Genomic DNA, 17921 nt, shown 5'->3' with positions numbered 1-17921 from the left:
TCTCTAAAAGTCTTTGTTGGTCGTCTGACTCGGCTCTCTAGTGGTTCATCTCCAACCTGTCAGACTGTTTAGTCCCTCTTGTTCACGCATCTACTGCCTCTATGAACTCTGGAGTACCTCACAGCTCGGTCTTCTTCTTTTCTGTATTAATATGCTTCCAGTAGCAGATTCATTCACAATCAAAAGATCTCATTCTGTGAAACCAGGATCCCCAACAGACTCCTTTAAAAACCTGAAGGATATCAAATATATTTGAGTTACTGGAGACTTGAGTCTTTAGTGACACATTTGCTAATATTCTGTAAAGCCTAATATAAATATTTAGGAGTTCTCTTCAATTCTAATGTAACTTTTGATCATCATGTGAAGATGAACTTTTTAATCAACTTTGGATGGTTTCAAAAATTAGATCACTTCTATCCTCAGAGAACTTTATTCAAGAGTTTATATTATGAAGAACCAACTGTTGTAATTCACTCTTTACCTTTTTTAAACTATGAAGCACATTCACACCTTCAAGTTTTCTTCCAGGTTAAACTTCGGGATTTATCTGGAACAAATTTAGATTTTAGAGTTGCTTTCAGTGCAGCATCACGTCCTCGAAGGACGACGTCTGGAAACCTGACACTCATCTTCATCATCACCACACAGGAAGAACTGCTGAACTCAGTGAATATTTATTAACACAGAAGAGGAACCAGAAAATAGATTTACACTCATTACAACCAGGTGAAAAAAAGCTTTTTGAAACAAATCCCGGTGCCAAACGTCCCGTTACAACAAGTTCATTCATAGAAAGTCATTAGAAAAAGTGACAGTTTGCAAAAAATACAGTTTCATGAAGTTAGACACAGTCAAATATTGACCAATTATTTGTCCTTTTCATACTAATATAAAATGTTATACATCTATAAAAAAAGTTTAAAAAAGAAAGCTTATTTACAGCATTAAAAAAAGTTGTTATTTATTTGAAGGTTCACAGAGTGAAATCAGCTGCTCACAGCTGATTGGTTCTCCTGTGTGAGAACAGCTGTGAATGAGTTAAGGCACCGTGAGAGCTCGCGGCTGATTGGTGAGTGGAGGTAGGAGGCGGGACTAGGAAGGGCGGAGGAGGGGGTGAACACCTGGAAGGAGCCATGAGAGGTGAGGAGATGGGGGTGTCGTAGGAGGAGGTGGGTGTGGAGGGTCCTGGTGTGACGGTGCTGCGGCTCAGAGGGTGGGGGGTCCGGTGAGGTTTGGTGGTGAGGGACAGCGGCTGCAGCTGCTCACCGTACGGTGACACCTGTCCGCCATACGAGTGCGTGTGCTCGGTGTGCGTCGGCGCCGGAGCGGCGGGTGACGCCAGAGAGGTGGTCGGCGTCGCTGGGGAGTCCAGCGAGGAGGCGGGGCTTGCCTGGGACAGGTGTGTGTGCGTCAGGTGGGAGACGGTGTGCGGCTGTGTCAGGTGGGAGCGGGGGTGTGTGTGTGCAGTCTGTGTGAGCAGAGTGTGTGTGTGAGGCGTCTCCTCAGGGGGCACACAAGGTCTCTTCAGCTGAGGGGGGACGTCTTCTTCATCTGAGGAGGAACACATGAAGTCATCATGAGGAAGTCTTATTCATGAAAACAGTTACTACCTACGAGACAGGTACTCTCTTTGGAGTACTACATGTATTTATGTTTACAATATTAAAGCATCCTCTTACCTTCAAACTGAGTCTCACTCTTCGCCCTCTTCCTCTTCTTCTTTTTACCCTGCACACAAAACAACATGTGACCCCAGTGACTGTGTGATGCTGTAAACATGCAACATTGCTGTAAACATGCAACAGTGCTGTAAACATGCAGCAGTGCTGTAAACATACAACAGTGCTGTAAACATGCAACAGTGCTGTAAACATGCAGCAGTGCTGTAAACATGCAGCAGTGCTGTAAACATGCAGCAGTGCTGTAAACATGCAGCAGTGCTGTAAACAAGCAGCAGTGCTGTAAACATGTAACAGTGCTGTAAACATGCAACAGTACTGTAAACATGCAGCAGTGCTGTAAACATGTAACAGTGCTGTAAACATGTAACAGTGCTGTAAACAATCAGCAGTGCTGTAAACATGTAACAGTGCTGTAAACAAGCAGCAGTGCTGTAAACATGCAGCAGTGCTGTAAACATGCAACAGTGCTGTAAACAAGCAGCAGTGCTGTAAACATGCAGCAGTGCTGTAAACATGCAGCAGTACTGTAAACATGCAGCAGTGCTGTAAACATGCAGCAGTGCTGTAAACATGCAGCAGTGCTGTAAACATGCAACAGTGCTGTAAACAAGCAGCAGTGCTGTAAACATGCAACAGTACTGTAAACATGCAGCAGTGCTGTAAACATGCAACAGTGCTGTAAACATGCAACAGTGCTGTAAACATGCAGCAGTACTGTAAACATGCAGCAGTGCTGTAAACATGCAACAGTGCTGTAAACAAGCAGCAGTGCTGTAAACATGCAACAGTACTGTAAACATGCAGCAGTGCTGTAAACATGCAACAGTGCTGTAAACAAGCAGCAGTGCTGTAAACATGCAACAGTACTGTAAACATGCAGCAGTGCTGTAAACATGCAACAGTGCTGTAAACATGCAGCAGTACTGTAAACATGCAGCAGTGCTGTAAACATGCAACAGTGCTGTAAACAAGCAGCAGTGCTGTAAACATGCAACAGTACTGTAAACAAGCAGCAGTGCTGTAAACATGCAGCAGTGCTGTAAACATACTCACATAGTTATCTCTGGCTGACCAGCCGGGGTAAAGTTTGGAGTGAAGGAGTCTCTCTTTACGAGCCAGTTCATAATATTTGGCTTGTTCATCTTTGGACAGAGAATGCCACTGTGGACAAGAAACATCTGAGTCAGTTACTAACTAACAAACAAACACACACACACATGATCACACACACACCCTCTGTCCCAGTATCTGGTTGATGGTGGCGCTCTCCTTCACTTTGCACTGAGACACTACTTTAGGTCTCTCCTCTCTCATGTAGAGCATGAAGGCGTTCAGTGGCTTCTTGATGTGCGGCTTCTTCTCGTCTTCTTTGTCCTGCTGGACATCTGACGTGGACCGTCTACAGGAACAGGTTAGCATGATAACACAATATATTATATAATAATAATAATAATAATATCATTGTAATATTTATGAGCTGAGTAACAGAACCAGGTGTTGGTACCCCGGCTGGCTGCTGCCTCCAGGCTCCTGCTTCACGGATGTCTGGGGGGTTGGCACCAGATGTGGAGAGAAGTTACCAGACACCAGGCTGCGCACCAAACACAGGTCAAACGTCAACGTTTCCTATCCTCTCAAAAACAAAAACTTACGGGTTCTGCTGGGTTACCTGGACATGGAGGCGTTCATAGCCAGAGCAGCAGGGGAGAAGCCTCCTCCCAGAGGGTACATGGTCTGTCCCTGTCTACATGGACACACAGACAGACTGTCAAACACCTACAGACATGTCGGTCCACACTGTGACGAAGACTTTACTCACAGCCATCCTAGAGGGTGAGGGATCTGAGCCATGCCTCCAGGAGACACCGGGTAGCAGGGGGTCCTCGACATACCTGCTCAGGTGAGATTCACACAGAATGTCAGTGATATTCCAGGTGGATCTGGTCGTGTTTGTCACAATGAATGAGAGACTAACCTGCGTCAGGAGAGAAGCCAGGTGAGGCCCTCTGGGGGGAGAAGGCCTCGGGGCTGTAGGACAGCAGAGGGTGGAGGTGAGTCATGTGAGGATGCTGCACCACCTGTACGTTGTTAGACTGGAGACATAAACAGAGACACATCATCATCTGTCCACCAGGTGTCAGCATTCTCCTTTAACTTTGAATACGTGTGAGTCACTTTATTAACAGACAGGAAGTCAGAGAGCAGACCAATGAAACCACAGTTAAATAAGTACATACACACAGTATATTGTGTGTAGTTATGTGTAACAGTGTATCAGTATATTCTGTGTGTAGTGATGAAGAATACACATGTCCTCTGTAGCCATGAAGTCTTTTGAACGCCTAGTCCTGTCCCACCTAAACACCCTCACTGAACCACTCCTGGCCTACAGATCTGTAGACGACGCAGTCAACTTGGCCCTTCACTTCATCCTCCAGCATCTGAACCTACGCCAGGATCCTGTTTGTGGACTTCAGCTCTGCCTTCAACACCATCATCCCGTCTCTGCTGCATAGCAAGCTCTCCCAGCTGCAGGTGCCCGACTCCACCTGCAAGTGGATCACAGACTTCCTGTCTGACAGGAAGCAGCACATGAAGCTGGGAAATCACGTCTCATCCTCCAGGACCATCAGCACCGGCTCCTCCCAAGGCTGCGTTATTTCCCCTCTGCTCTTCTCCCCGTACACCAACAGCTGCACCTCCAGTCACCAGTCCGTCAAGCTCCTGAAGTCCGCGGATGACACCACCCTCATTGGACTCATCTCTGGTGGGGATGTCTGCCTACAGGTGGGAGACTGACCATCTGGTGCGGTCTGAACAACCTGGAGCTCAACGCTCTAAAGACAGTGGAGATGGTTGTGGATTTCAGGAAGAACGTAGCCTCACCAGCCCCCATCTCCCTGTGTGACTCCCCCGTCGACGTGGTGGAGTCCTTCCTCTTCCTGGGCTCCATCATATCTCAACATCAGCTCCATCACCAAGAAGGCTCAGCAGAGGATGTACTTCCTGAGGCAGCTGAAGAAATTCAACCTGCCAAAGACAAAGATGGTGCATTTCTACACAGCCATCATTGAGTCCATCCTCTGCTCCTCCATCACCGTCTGGTACGCTGCAGCCACAGCCAAGGACAAGGACAGACTGCAGCGCATCATTCGCTCTGCTGAGAAGGTGATTGGCTGCAATCTGCCGTCCCTCCATAACTTGTTCACTTTAAGAACCCTGAAGCGAGCAAGAAGGATTGTAGCTGACCCCTCTCACCCTGGACATGATCTGTTCGCGTGCCTTCCATCTGGCAGTAGGCTGAGGTCCATCAGGACCAAGACCTCCATCAGGACCAAGACCTCACGCCACACGAACAGCTTCTTCCCGTCCGCAGTCGGGCTTATTAACAGAGCCCGGGACCCCCACTGACTGTCATCCCCAGGACATTTCCTTCTGGGCCCGTTCCTCGTACGTGTCTAACTGAGTTAGCCGGATACTTTTCAGGATAAGATGACATAAATCAGGCTTTTCGGTTCCACGAAGCAAGTTTGGCAAAATCACCATGGCAACACATCCATAAGCTTGAACCTGCTCCAGCGCAGGCTAACTGAAGGTAGCTGGATAAGCTGCCACTCCCCCGGAAAACATGGCCGCTCCTGTCACATACGGGAGTCTGATGCGCTTGCGCATATACTGGGGGTTATACGGGAGTTGATGAAATGCATGTAAAGTGAGACACACGTGATCCTTAAAAGCAGCGGAGCAAACTAAGAAGCCTCTGTTGCATTAATGTGCAGCTCCCTTCCTCAGAGATCCACTGATGAAGGAGGATATTAGTTAGATGAGCGTTTTATAGGGAGAGACTTCTTCCACATCGCCAAGATCCGTCATCACATCACGATGACTTCCTGTACGAGCGCTGTCCATTCTGCCCACAAGGAATCATTTCTTTACAGAGCTTCTGGAGCCATAAACTCACAAAACCACAGCAACTTCTGAACTGGACTTGAATGATTTCTTCAACAATAGTTATATGTAACAGTGTATATCAGTATATTCTCATTTTAGTTTTTACAAATGAATTTGTTAAGGAAGTAAAAATATTGGAGGAAGTCCAGAAGTTAAACTGATAACATTCACTTCATTCTTCATTTCTTCCTGTCAGGAGTCACGAGACATTTATCTGTCAGATCAGAAGTAATGATCTGAATCACAACATGCCGGTCCTCATCAGAGACCAGGACCAGAGCTCCGTCTCTGGTCCTGTGTGTGTGTGTCTCTCACCAGGTGTGTGTGTGTGTGTGTCTGTCTCTCACCAGGTGTGTGTGTGTGTGTCTGTCACCAGGTGTGTGTGTGTCTGTGTCTCTCACCAGGTGTGTGTGTGTGTGTCTCTCTCACCAGGTGTGTGTGTGTGTGTCTCACCAGGTGTGTGTGTGTGTCTCTCACCAGGTATGTGTGTGTGTGTCTCACCAGGTGTGTGTGTGTCTCTCACCAGGTATGTGTGTGTGTGTCTCACCAGGTGTGTGTGTGTGTGTCTCTCACCAAGTGTGTGTGTCTCTCACCAGGTATGTGTGTGTGTGTCTCACCAGGTGTGTGTGTGTGTCTGTCTCTCTCACCAGGTGTGTGTGTGTCTGTGTCTCTCACCAGGTGTGTGTGTGTCTCTCACCAGGTGTGTGTGTGTGTGTCTCTCACCAGGTGTGTGTGTGTGTGTCTCTCACCAGGTGTGTGTGTGTGTGTCTCTCACCAGGTGTGTGTGTGTGTCTCTCACCAGGTGTGTGTGTGTGTGTCTCTCACCAGGTGTGTTGGAGTGTCTCTGATAGAAGCTCTTCCTGGGACGTCCAGCAGAGGCCACTGAAACGGTAAATACTGTGAACAGAGAGGAACATAAAGTTGAATAAAGCCATGATCTTTAATTAATATAATATTTAATAATGTATAATATTATAATAAAGTACAGTGTTTCTCCTAGGTTTACAGCTTTGGGGGGGACACCGCCACAAACACGTAAAGGAATCTTGGTGTTCATGTGTTTCTTTTAATGACAGCAGTCAATATAACTACTGAACAAACAACATCGTAACATTTATTTTTACGACAATTATCCACAAAGTGTGCAGCTTTTGTCACTGCAGCGCATCTTTCTGAGCTTCTGGAAAAACATCTCCAGAGCCTCTTGATGTGGGAAGTCAGAAGCGTCTGAACCGTTTATCGAGATCCGCATGCAGGCTGCAGGATGGTCTCTTTGCAGCACGTTTAAAAATGATATTGTAGAGACAGAAATGACAAGCCATCGTGTAAATAAGATAAATAACATAAAGCTGTTTAGTGTGTTTAATTAAAGAACACGGTGTAGACCTGTTCTATAGGAACCATGACTTCTGTTGTGATCTGAAGCTATATAGAAAACAAAATGAAACAAAATTAAACACTGAAGTATCATAGTTAATAATATAATATTTAATAATGTATATTATAATAAATTACAATATTAAATGAAGTATAATATTAAATAAAGTATATTTAATAAAGTATACTATCAATTAAAGTATACTATTACAATAAAGTATAATATTACAATTAAGTATAATATTATAGTAACGTATAATATTTAATAAGTATAATATTTAATAAGGTATAACATTGTACAGTAGAAATGGAGCAGTCTAATAGAGGAAGGTGAAACATGAGCAGGATGTAGAATCGTCACATCAGCACCTTTGATAACAGCTGAGATAACACAGGTCAACAGATCATCTCCAACATGTTTACATTCTTTCTGCTCACGTTCACCACATTCTCACGCACACATTCTGATGTTACCTCGCAGAACTAGTCCGACACTACGAAGACTTTTTATTAAAGTCACACCAGCGACCAATAAGAAGTAGACGTGATCACGTGACCAACGGAGCAGAAGGACTCGGTCCTACTGAAGAAGAACCAACTCATAGAAACATGGAGCTCCACAAGTTCTTTAAGAAACAATCAGTGAGCTCAGCAAGGAAAATAAACGACCAACAATTACTCTCAACTCCATCTTCTACAATACAGACGTTCACCTCACCGTGCTGCTGTTTAAGACCACAGGGACACACACACTGGCCTCCCCCCTAACCCCCACTCTGAGGAAGCTCTGGCTGAGACAGCTAACTGGATCCAGCTGTTGGAAACACCAAAGAAATCAAAACACACGCTGCACAGTCTATTACAGAGTGAAGCATAAACTCACTGTGTGACTTGAGGGGAAAGTTATTAGGGTTACTGCTGTTTACGAAGCACTGCAGATAGAGCAAAGAGTAGAGCGGCGCCGCCGCGACGAGTAGAGCGGTGCGACGAGTAGAGGGGCGCCGCAACGAGAAGAGGGCCGCCGCCGCGACGAGTAGAGCGCCTCCGCCGCGAAGAGTAGAGCGGCGCCGCCGCGACGAGTAGAGGGCCGCCGCCGCGACGAGTAGAGCGCCGCCGCGAAGAGTAGAGCGCCGCCGCGCGACGAGTAGAGCGGCGACGAGTAGAGCGGCGACGAGTAGAGCGGCGCCGCCGCGAAGAGTAGAGCGCCGCCGCGCGACGAGTAGAGCGGCGCCGAGTAGAGCGGCGACGAGTAGAGCGGCGCCGAGTAGAGCGGCGCCGAGTAGAGCGGCGACGAGTAGAGCGGCGCCGAGTAGAGCGGCGCCGAGTAGAGCGGCGCCGAGTAGAGCGGCGCCGAGTAGAGCGGCGCCGCGACGACTAGAGCGGCGCCGCGACGACTAGAGCGGCGCCGCGACGGGAGCTTGATATACATTTATTTCTTAACGAGAACAAGTAACTCTTTAAGTCTGTACAAGACGTCCACAGACTTCATGTAAAACACATTTCTCGGTTCTCACCTGTAGAATGAGGTGAAAACTGAACACTGAGGCTGTTTAATGTGTGTTTATGAGGTCATGTTTTAGGTCCTCGTGGTATTTTAAGAGACAATGTCAAGTAAACAGAGGAATTCTGGGATTGTTCGGCCTACTGAAAGGAGACCCACTTTAAATAAACACACACGCACACACACACCTGTCAACATGAACCTTTTTAAACAGAGTGAAAATAACAGACTCAACCCAGAGAGTTAATCTCTCCTCAGTCCATTCACTGCTGCTCAGGTGTGACATGGTGTCACAGGTGTGTGTAGGTGTGTCTGCATGACCGATTTGAAAAGTCAGCAAACTTCTGGCTCTTTTTCTTCGTTAACCTTTGTGACATCATTTTAAAAGACGTAGAACGTAAAAGACGTATTTTTACTGAATCGGATGACATCATTACACCGCATTTTAAACCCAAAAGAGTCAAAACTATTTCAGAACCTGGCCCAATTTCTGAAAGATGGGGTATCGTTTGAGGTCAAGACGTTTGATTATTGGCCTCAACGACATCATGTGACTGTCGGGGGATCAGTTGGATTTCTGTTTGATTTCATGGATGCTGCCAAAATATGTTATAAATTGTAGTGAGCTTGTTTTAATGTCATTGGAGTAAAAGGCCTAGCTAGGTGCCTGTGGCTAAGTGGAGAGCAGGGCTGTCCTTCAATCAGAAAATCGGCGGTTCGATCCCCGGCTCCGCTCGTCGCATGTCGTTGTGTCCTTGAGCAAGACACTTAACCCCAAAATTGCTCCCGTAGCTGTGCCCACAGTGTAGAAATGTGAATAAGTCGCTTTGGATAAAAGCGTCTGCTAAATGTATTTATTTATTGGTTTATTTGAACGGGACAGTGCACATTAATAAAATCATTTCTGCAAAATGACTGTAATGTACTGTGTGGCTCCATGTGAGCTAACAGGGCTAGCTAGGTGACTGTGAGGCTACATGTGAGCTAACAGGGCTAGCTAGGTCACTGTGTGGCTACACGTGAGCTAACAGGGTTAGCTAGGTGACTGTGTGGCTACATGTGAGCTAACAGGGCTAGCTAGGTGACTGTGTGGCTACATGTGAGCTAACAGGGCTAGCTAGGTGACTGTGTGGCTACATGTGAGCTAACAAGGCTAGCTAGGTGACTGTAAGGCTACATGTGAGCTAACAGGGCTAGCTAGGTAACTGTGAGGCTAGATGTGAGCTATCAGAGCTAGCTAGGTGACTGTAAGGCTACATGTGAGCTAACAGGTTGCCTACAGGCCTCCTGCTTCCTGTCTGACTACATGACAGTAAATAATCTTATGGTTCAGCTAGCATCCTGCTAATGAGAACTTGTTTACCTTGACTTGCCTTCAGGCTGGCAGGCGCTTGTTATCTTCTTCCTCCCCCACCCCATAAACACACCTCAGGCTCTAAGGAGACTAACTAGGACACAAGGTCCCATTGTGTGAATAGAAATGTGAGGGAGGAGCAGAGACCTGTGTTGTCTCGACACAACATGCAGTCTGAGCTACAAGTGTGTGCGTGTATATGTGCCTGTGTGTAGCCACAGGCAGTGTGTTGGGTATAATGGGATGACCCCCCCCCCCCCCCCCCCCATGGAGCCGTGCATTAGGACCATTCACACTCTGCTAATGACAACAATGGCCCACTAACAGGGGGGGTGTTGAGGAATGCCGGGGTGTGTGTGTGTGTGAGTTGTGTGTTTAGCAGACACGTGTGTCTGGATAAATCCACAGAGACAGACTTTCAAAACAAACCAGAGAAGGAAAAGAAATCCCTGTTTCACTGGATTTACAAATGACTTATTATATTGTATTAGAGGAAGTCTAATGTTGAATCAGCTGTACCAGTAGAGTTCTGGTACCAGTAGGGTACTGGTACTGGTGTTCGACTGCACATAAAGACGACATCACACACACACAGAAACACACATCCTGAGGTCTCTGTAATAATATTGTGTCAAAGATTAGCACATAAGTGTTTCTGTATGAAACCAGTCGACTCTCTGATCTATTCAGCTTCAGGGAGCAGGAAATATGGAAACACCGTCAATCCTGCAGCTAAAGCACCTAACGCAGCCAAAGCACCTAAAGCACCTAACGCAGCCACGCAGCCAAAGCACCTAACGCAGCCACAGCACCTAACGCAGCTAAAGCACCTAACGCAGCCACGCAGCCAAAGCACCTAAAGCACCTAACGCAGCCACAGCACCTAACGCAGCTAAAGCACCTAACGCAGCCACGCAGCCAAAGCACCTAACGCAGCCATGCAGCTAAAGCATCTAACGCAGCTAAAGCACCTAACACAGCCACGCAGCTAAAGCACCTAATGCAGCAAAAGCACCTAACGCAGCCAAAGCACCTAACGCAGCCAAAGCACCTAACGCAGCTAAAGCACCTAACGCAGCCAAAGCACCTAAAGCAGCCACGCAGCTAAAGCATCTAACGCAGCTAAAGCACCTAACGCAGCCACGCAGCTAAAGCACCTAACGCAGCCACGCAGCTAAAGCACCTAACGCAGCAAAAGCACCTAACGCAGCTAAAGCACCTAACGCAGCTAAAGCACCTAACGCAGCAAAAGCACCTAACGCAGCAAAAGCACCTAACGCAGCTAAAGCACCTAACGCACCTAACGCACCTAACGCAGCCACGCAGCTAAAGCACCTAACGCAGCTAAAGCACCTAACGCAGCTAAAGCACCTAACGCAGCTAAAGCACCTAACGCAGCCAACGCAGCTAAAGCACCTAACGCAGCTAAAGCACCAAACGCAGCTAAAGCACCTAACGCAGCTAAAGCACCTAACGCAGCTAAAGCACCTAACGCAGCTAAAGCACCTAACGCAGCTAAAGCGCCTAACGCAGCCAAAGCGCCTAACGCAGCCAACGCAGCCAAAGCGCCTAACGCAGCCAAAGCGCCTAACGCAGCCAAAGCGCCTAACGCAGCCAAAGCGCCTAACGCAGCCAAAGCGCCTAACGCAGCCAAAGCGCCTAACGCAGCCAAAGCGCCTAACGCAGCTAAAGCGCCTAACGCAGCTAAAGCGCCTAACGCAGCTAAAGCACCTAACGCAGCTAAAGCGCCTAACGCAGCTAAAGCGCCTAACGCAGCTAAAGCGCCTAACGCAACTAAAGCGCCTAACGCAGCTAAAGCACCTAACGCAGCTAAAGCACCTAACGCAGCTAACGCACCTAACGCAGCTAAAGCACCTAACGCAGCTAAAGCACCTAACGCAGCTAAAGCACCTAACGCAGCTAAAGCACCTAACGCAGCTAAAGCACCTAACGCAGCTAAAGCACCTAACGCAACTAAAGCACCTAACGCAACTAAAGCACCTAACGCAGCTAAAGCACCTAACGCAGCTAAAGCACCTAACGCAACTAAAGCACCTAACGCAACTAAAGCACCTAACGCAGCTAAAGCACCTAACGCAGCTAAAGCACCTAACGCAGCTAAAGCACCTAACGCAGCTAAAGCACCTAACGCAACTAAAGCACCTAACGCAACTAAAGCACCTAACGCAGCTAAAGCACCTAACGCAACTAAAGCACCTAACGCAGCTAAAGCACCTAACGCAGCTAAAGCACCTAACGCAACTAAAGCACCTAACGCAACTAAAGCACCTAACGCAGCTAAAGCACCTAACGCAACTAAAGCACCTAACGCAGCTAAAGCACCTAACGCAGCTAAAGCACCTAACGCAGCTAAAGCACCTAACGCAGCTAAAGCACCTAACGCAGCTAAAGCACCTAACGCAGCTAAAGCACCTAACGCAGCTAAAGCACCTAACGCAACTAAAGCACCTAACGCAACTAAAGCACCTAACGCAGCTAAAGCACCTAACGCAACTAAAGCACCTAACGCAACTAAAGCACCTAACGCAGCTAAAGCACCTAACGCAGCTAAAGCACCTAACGCAGCTAAAGCACCTAACGCAGCTAAAGCACCTAACGCAACTAAAGCACCTAACGCAACTAAAGCACCTAACGCAACTAAAGCACCTAACGCAACTAAAGCACCTAACGCAACTAAAGCGGTTCATAATAGTCCAGAGGAGCTCCGTGGATTTTATCGAGCTGTATTCACTGTGCAAGCCACACGTCGGCTATTTACTACAGCTGTATGAACGCAAAATTAACTGATTTGGTTGTGATTTAACCGCAATAAACGGACAAAAAGGGACTCCGAAATAACTACGTAATGATGCCGATTTGTAAAAAGTCTGAATTTATGTTTAGTTAGTTCTCTCCGCAAGGTTTACACACACACACACACACACACACATTCATACACATAGTTTGGTCCAGTCTCTATTGATATGAGGTATCGTAGAGCTCTGGGTGAACACAGACGGCTACAGTATTTATTTTCTGCTTCAACAACGGTAGGAAGTCAGTGATGACAGGAAAAACATCTCACCGCTGATAGGCTATCGCGCCGCAGTGTGACGCCATTTTTTCGCCGAAGTTTGAAAATTTCAACTCACGCGGTTGGGGCTTTTTGTCATTTGGTGCAAATTTGCACGACTTCGCACCGCGCCATCGCAAATTTGCGTCACTCCAGTCTCATCACGTCTGTGCATAAACTTTGTATGTAATCTACTGGTGGGAATAATTCGCACCGCGTTTGGTGTGAACGCACCATAGCGCAGTTAACGCAGCTAACGCAGCAGCCATGATGAGAGATCATTCCTACTTCACCAGTAGACTGTGTTCAGGCCTGTCTCACCTCATACCATCACACATCTTATCATAACACACACACACACACACACACACACACACACACACACAGTCCCAATGTGAAGAAACAACCTGTGAACGAGTTAATTGAAATGACATCATGAACTTCTTCAGCTTCTAAAGCTAAACTAGACGATACAAACATCACATTCATGACCCTGAAGAGGTTAAAGAAACATCCTCAGAACATCAACATGATGGACTTTCATGAAGTGAATCCTGGTTTCAGGTCCAGCAGGTCTCACAACAAAGGACCAGGTCTTCATCAGACCACCTGGTCATGATGACATCACCTTCACAAGAGGTCAGGTCACTACAGAAGATGTTTAAATGTCAGGTTGAACGTACCGTCCTGGCGCTTGGTGGCAGCGCCCCGTTGTTGAGGTATGGACTACAAAGGTTCAGGTCTGAGATCATGAAGAAGGGGTACCGCACATAGGAGGGGGGCTGGAAGAGACCTCCATCCTGCTGCCTCCTCAGGGCTGAGGAACAAGATCAAAGATCACTTCTCTCATCAGGTTAGTTTAACAGGTTGTGTGCTACATACTAACTAGCCTTAGCGGCTCATTAGGCTCTGCCTCGACTTAGAGAGTCCCAGCAACACTGTTTATGTTTATTCATTTGTATATTAAATGTAAACAAGATATTAATGTGTTGTTTACCTTCCTGAATCAGATTATTGTGTCTGATCCTGTTCTCCAGATCAGTGTTGATCCTGGACCGTCTGTCTGTCTGTACATACAACAACACAACAACAATAATACACCAACAACCACAATAACAACAACACGCACACACTGATGGTGAACCAGTATCGTGTCGACATAAACCAGCTCCACTAACTAGTCCCAGATCTCTTAACTCTTCCCAGATCTCTTAACTGTTCCCAGGTCTCTCACTGGTCCCAGGTCTCCTAACTGGTCCCAGGTCTCTTAACTGGTCCCAGGTCTCTTACCTCCTCCTCTGAGTCTGACTCGTTGACAAGAGAGTTCTTCACATCGTCCAGGTCTCGACCAGAGGACACGTTCCTCTTCTCCTCTTGTTCCCCTTCATCTTTAAAGTTGATCAGTTCATCGTTAGCTCCCAGGTCGTCTCCGTGTAGCGGCATGTCTGGAGGTTAGCCTACAGCTAGCATGAGCTAACATGAGCTATCACGAGCTAACATGAGTTGATGCTAACTTACAGTTTGTATATAAACACAACCGAGCGGAGCGTGAAACCGTTAATAAAGATCCAGCTACCGTTGTGTGAGAGCTTCACGCATCACATGCACCGTTCACGTTAATCTGCGGGATTATTCCGTCTTTTATTGGGTTAAAAAACAGTTCATTAAACTAAGCTAACTAGCTACGTGCTGCGTTCACTGACGCGTCTGTTTCTGGACGAATTCCTGAGGTGTGAAGTCTTTATTTAGTCCTCCTCGAGTCCTTAACGTTGGTCCTCGAGTCCTCCTCCACGAACAGAGTCCATTACAGAGAAGGGGTACCACAGGAACAACTATACTAATTATAAAAACACTCAGAACCGCTGACGTGAGGAAATATAGTCCGTTAACACGGTGAAAAGTTCACCGTTGAGTTTCTTGAGTTACTCCAGCGGGAAAAGATCAACAGGCCCGTTGAGATTCAACGGTTAAGCCAGCAGGTTACACTAACGGTCCATCGTGTTTTAGTGATGTGTGATGATCCAGACCGGTTGTTTGTAGAGACGTGAGAACACTTGCAGCCGGTCGGAGCTTCTGAGACCGAAGAAAAAACTCCGAGATCGGAGGAACAACCGGAGTACCCGGAGAGACTCAGGACTGCTCCTGGACCAGTTCAGCAAAGCGCGCTCCTGACTCTGCACAAGCTGAACTGATCCTGGACCAGTTGAACAACAGGTTGATCCCATTTGATGGGCAGAGAAGGCACAAAGAGGAGGGGGGGGGGGGGGGGGGGGGGGGGGGGGGGGGGACGACACTTTCAACCCTAAAGGACCAGTTGGACACCTTTCTGACGTCATGAGGAGGTTAATGTCGGAAATAGAAAACAATGTTTTTAAATAACAGAATACAACTGAATGATGAGACTCAGTAAAATACATAATTTAACACTGTAATAATAATAATAAAAGTATTTATTGCACTAGAATATATATTATTATTTGACACTGGAATAATACTAATAAAAGTATTTATTGCACGATTATTACTGTTATTATATAAATAAAACTCAGGCATCATATTCTGAGTTAGCGGTCTGTGGATGTTTTCATGGGAGGAAGAAGTGCTCATAACGTTTATTAAGTAAATACTCTGTCACAGTAAAATGTCTGTATTTAAGATTTTACTTGAAGTTACCTTAAAGTACAGGTGTTAGCATAAAAATAAACTAAAAGTAAAAGTTTTCATGATGCTGAATAAATGAATGAGCAGATAATATAAAATAATCCATAATTAGTCCCGCAGAAGACTCAGGAAATACATATAATAATTATCAGTAAAATACATAATTTAACACTGGAATAAGACTAGTTTAGTTTGTCACTTTAAACGATAAACATGTAGACAGGAGACTAGTTTAGTTAATCACTTTAACTTAAACTATAAACATGTAGACAGGAGACTAGTTTAGTTAGTCACTTTAAACTATAAACATGTAGACAGGAGACTAGTTTAGTTAATCACTTTAAACTATAAACATGTAGACAGGAGACTAGTTTAGTTTATCACTTTAAACTATAAACATGTAGACAGGAGACTAGTTTAGTTTATCACTTTAAACTATAAACATGTAGACAGGAGACTAGTTTAGTTTATCACTTTAAACTATAAACATGTAGACAGGAGACTAGTTTAGTTAATCACTTTAAACTATAAACATGTAGACAGAAGACTAGTTTAGTTAATCACTTTAAACGATAAACATGTAGACAGGAGACTAGTTTAGTTAATCACTTTAACTTAAACTATAAACATGTAGACAGGAGACTAGTTTAGTTAATCACTTTAAACTATAAACATGTAGACAGGAGACTAGTTTAGTTAATCACTTTAACTTAAACTATAAACATGTAGACAGGAGACTAGTTTCGTTAGTCACTTTAAACTATAAACATGTAGACAGGAGACTAGTTTAGTTAATCACTTTAAACTATAAACATGTAGACAGGAGACTAGTTTAGTTAGTCACTTTAAACTATAAACATGTAGACAGGAGACTAGTTTAGTTAATCACTTTAACTTAAACTATAAACATGTAGACAGGAGACTAGTTTAGTTAGTCACTTTAAACTATAAACATGTAGACAGGAGACTAGTTTAGTTAATCACTTTAACTTAAACTATAAACATGTAGACAGGAGACTAGTTTAGTTAATCACTTTAAACTATAAACATGTAGACAGGAGACTAGTTTAGTTAATCACTTTAACTTAAACTATAAACATGTAGACAGGAGACTAGTTTAGTTAATCACTTTAAACTATAAACATGTAGACAGGAGACTAGTTTAGTTAATCACTTTAACTTAAACTATAAACATGTAGACAGGAGACTAGTTTCGTTAGTCACTTTAAACTATAAACATGTAGACAGGAGACTAGTTTAGTTAATCACTTTAAACTATAAACATGTAGACAGGAGACTAGTTTAGTTAATCACTTTAAACTATAAACATGTAGACAGGAGACTAGTTTAGTTAATCACTTTAAACTATAAACATGTAGACAGGAGACTAGTTTAGTTAGTCACTTTAAACTATAAACATGTAGACAGGAGACTAGTTTAGTTAATCACTTTAAACTGTATTTCATTTCATACACTGCTTTTTAGTGTTTAATGAATGTTCTTAATTGTTTTTAAATCTCCTTTTCTTTTGCCTCATGTTTTGATGCTTTTAATGGTTTTCATGTGAAGTGAATTACCTTGTTGTTGAAATGTGCTATACAAATTAACTTTTAAAGTTGAACTAGTCCAGCCTCGGTTCTTTCTGAACGTTGTTCTTTGTGTTCACTCGGAGGTGAATCAGTGATTGAGAGTAAATTACAACATCTGGACTGAGGTCTCTGGTTTCATTATGACAGGAAACGAGGTGACGGACCTGAAAGCTGCGCGTGTTCACAGCTGACTTCTGTTACTCAGAGTTCAGCCTGAAGAATCCATCACATTCCATCACACACACACACACACACTCTCTCTCTCTCACACACACACACACACACACCCCAGCAGCTGTGTGTACCAGCAGGAGGTGTTTGGCTGTAGAGATCCTCTAAAGCTGTGGAGGCCCTGTGGGGGGGGGGGGGGGGGGGGGGGGGTCTGAGGAGAGGAAATCCCTCTTTTGTTTCCAACAACATTCTGTGTGTTTATGGCTCAGGCCTGAGGACGTGGCTATGTATATATATGTGTGTATATATATAATATACTGCTAGCAACTTGTAAGTGAGTAGAATCATTTTGTGATGTTAGCTTCATTCATCACTCAGTGATGGTGACAACAAACCATCTTTTGTTGTTTGCCAACTGAAAAGAGGACAATGAAGAAGAGAGTTGTGGTTCAGGTGTCTAACTGTGGACAAACTTTTAACTTTTTAAAAACTTTTTACTGTCCTACATCTCAAAGGTACATATTGACCCCTGAAGCTCCACAGGGAGGTGATGGGTCCA

The 17921-nt window shown here is 45.2% G+C and overlaps 1 protein-coding gene across 1 annotated transcript; it reads right to left on the bottom strand.

The window, feature by feature from the left end:
• Nucleotides 1-688: 688 nt before the first annotated feature.
• Nucleotides 689-15077, bottom strand: tcf7l1a (transcription factor 7 like 1a). Its single transcript, XM_079289922.1, has 12 exons — nt 14232-15077; nt 13939-14008; nt 13625-13758; nt 6462-6533; nt 3661-3778; nt 3505-3577; nt 3355-3429; nt 3190-3276; nt 2919-3084; nt 2739-2846; nt 1683-1731; nt 689-1554 (listed from the first exon to the last, which is right to left on the bottom strand). Exons 1-12 carry the CDS (start codon nt 14382-14384, stop codon nt 998-1000), a joined length of 1662 nt encoding a protein of 553 aa, XP_079146048.1. The 5' UTR covers nt 14385-15077; the 3' UTR covers nt 689-997.
• Between the last annotated feature and the right edge of the window lie 2844 nt (nt 15078-17921).

Source organism: Melanostigma gelatinosum (assembly GCF_949748355.1).
Source record: "Melanostigma gelatinosum genome assembly, chromosome: 18".
In the NCBI taxonomy this organism is placed as follows: Eukaryota; Metazoa; Chordata; class Actinopteri; order Perciformes; family Zoarcidae; genus Melanostigma; species Melanostigma gelatinosum.
This window is presented reverse-complemented; position numbering and strand designations above follow the sequence as displayed.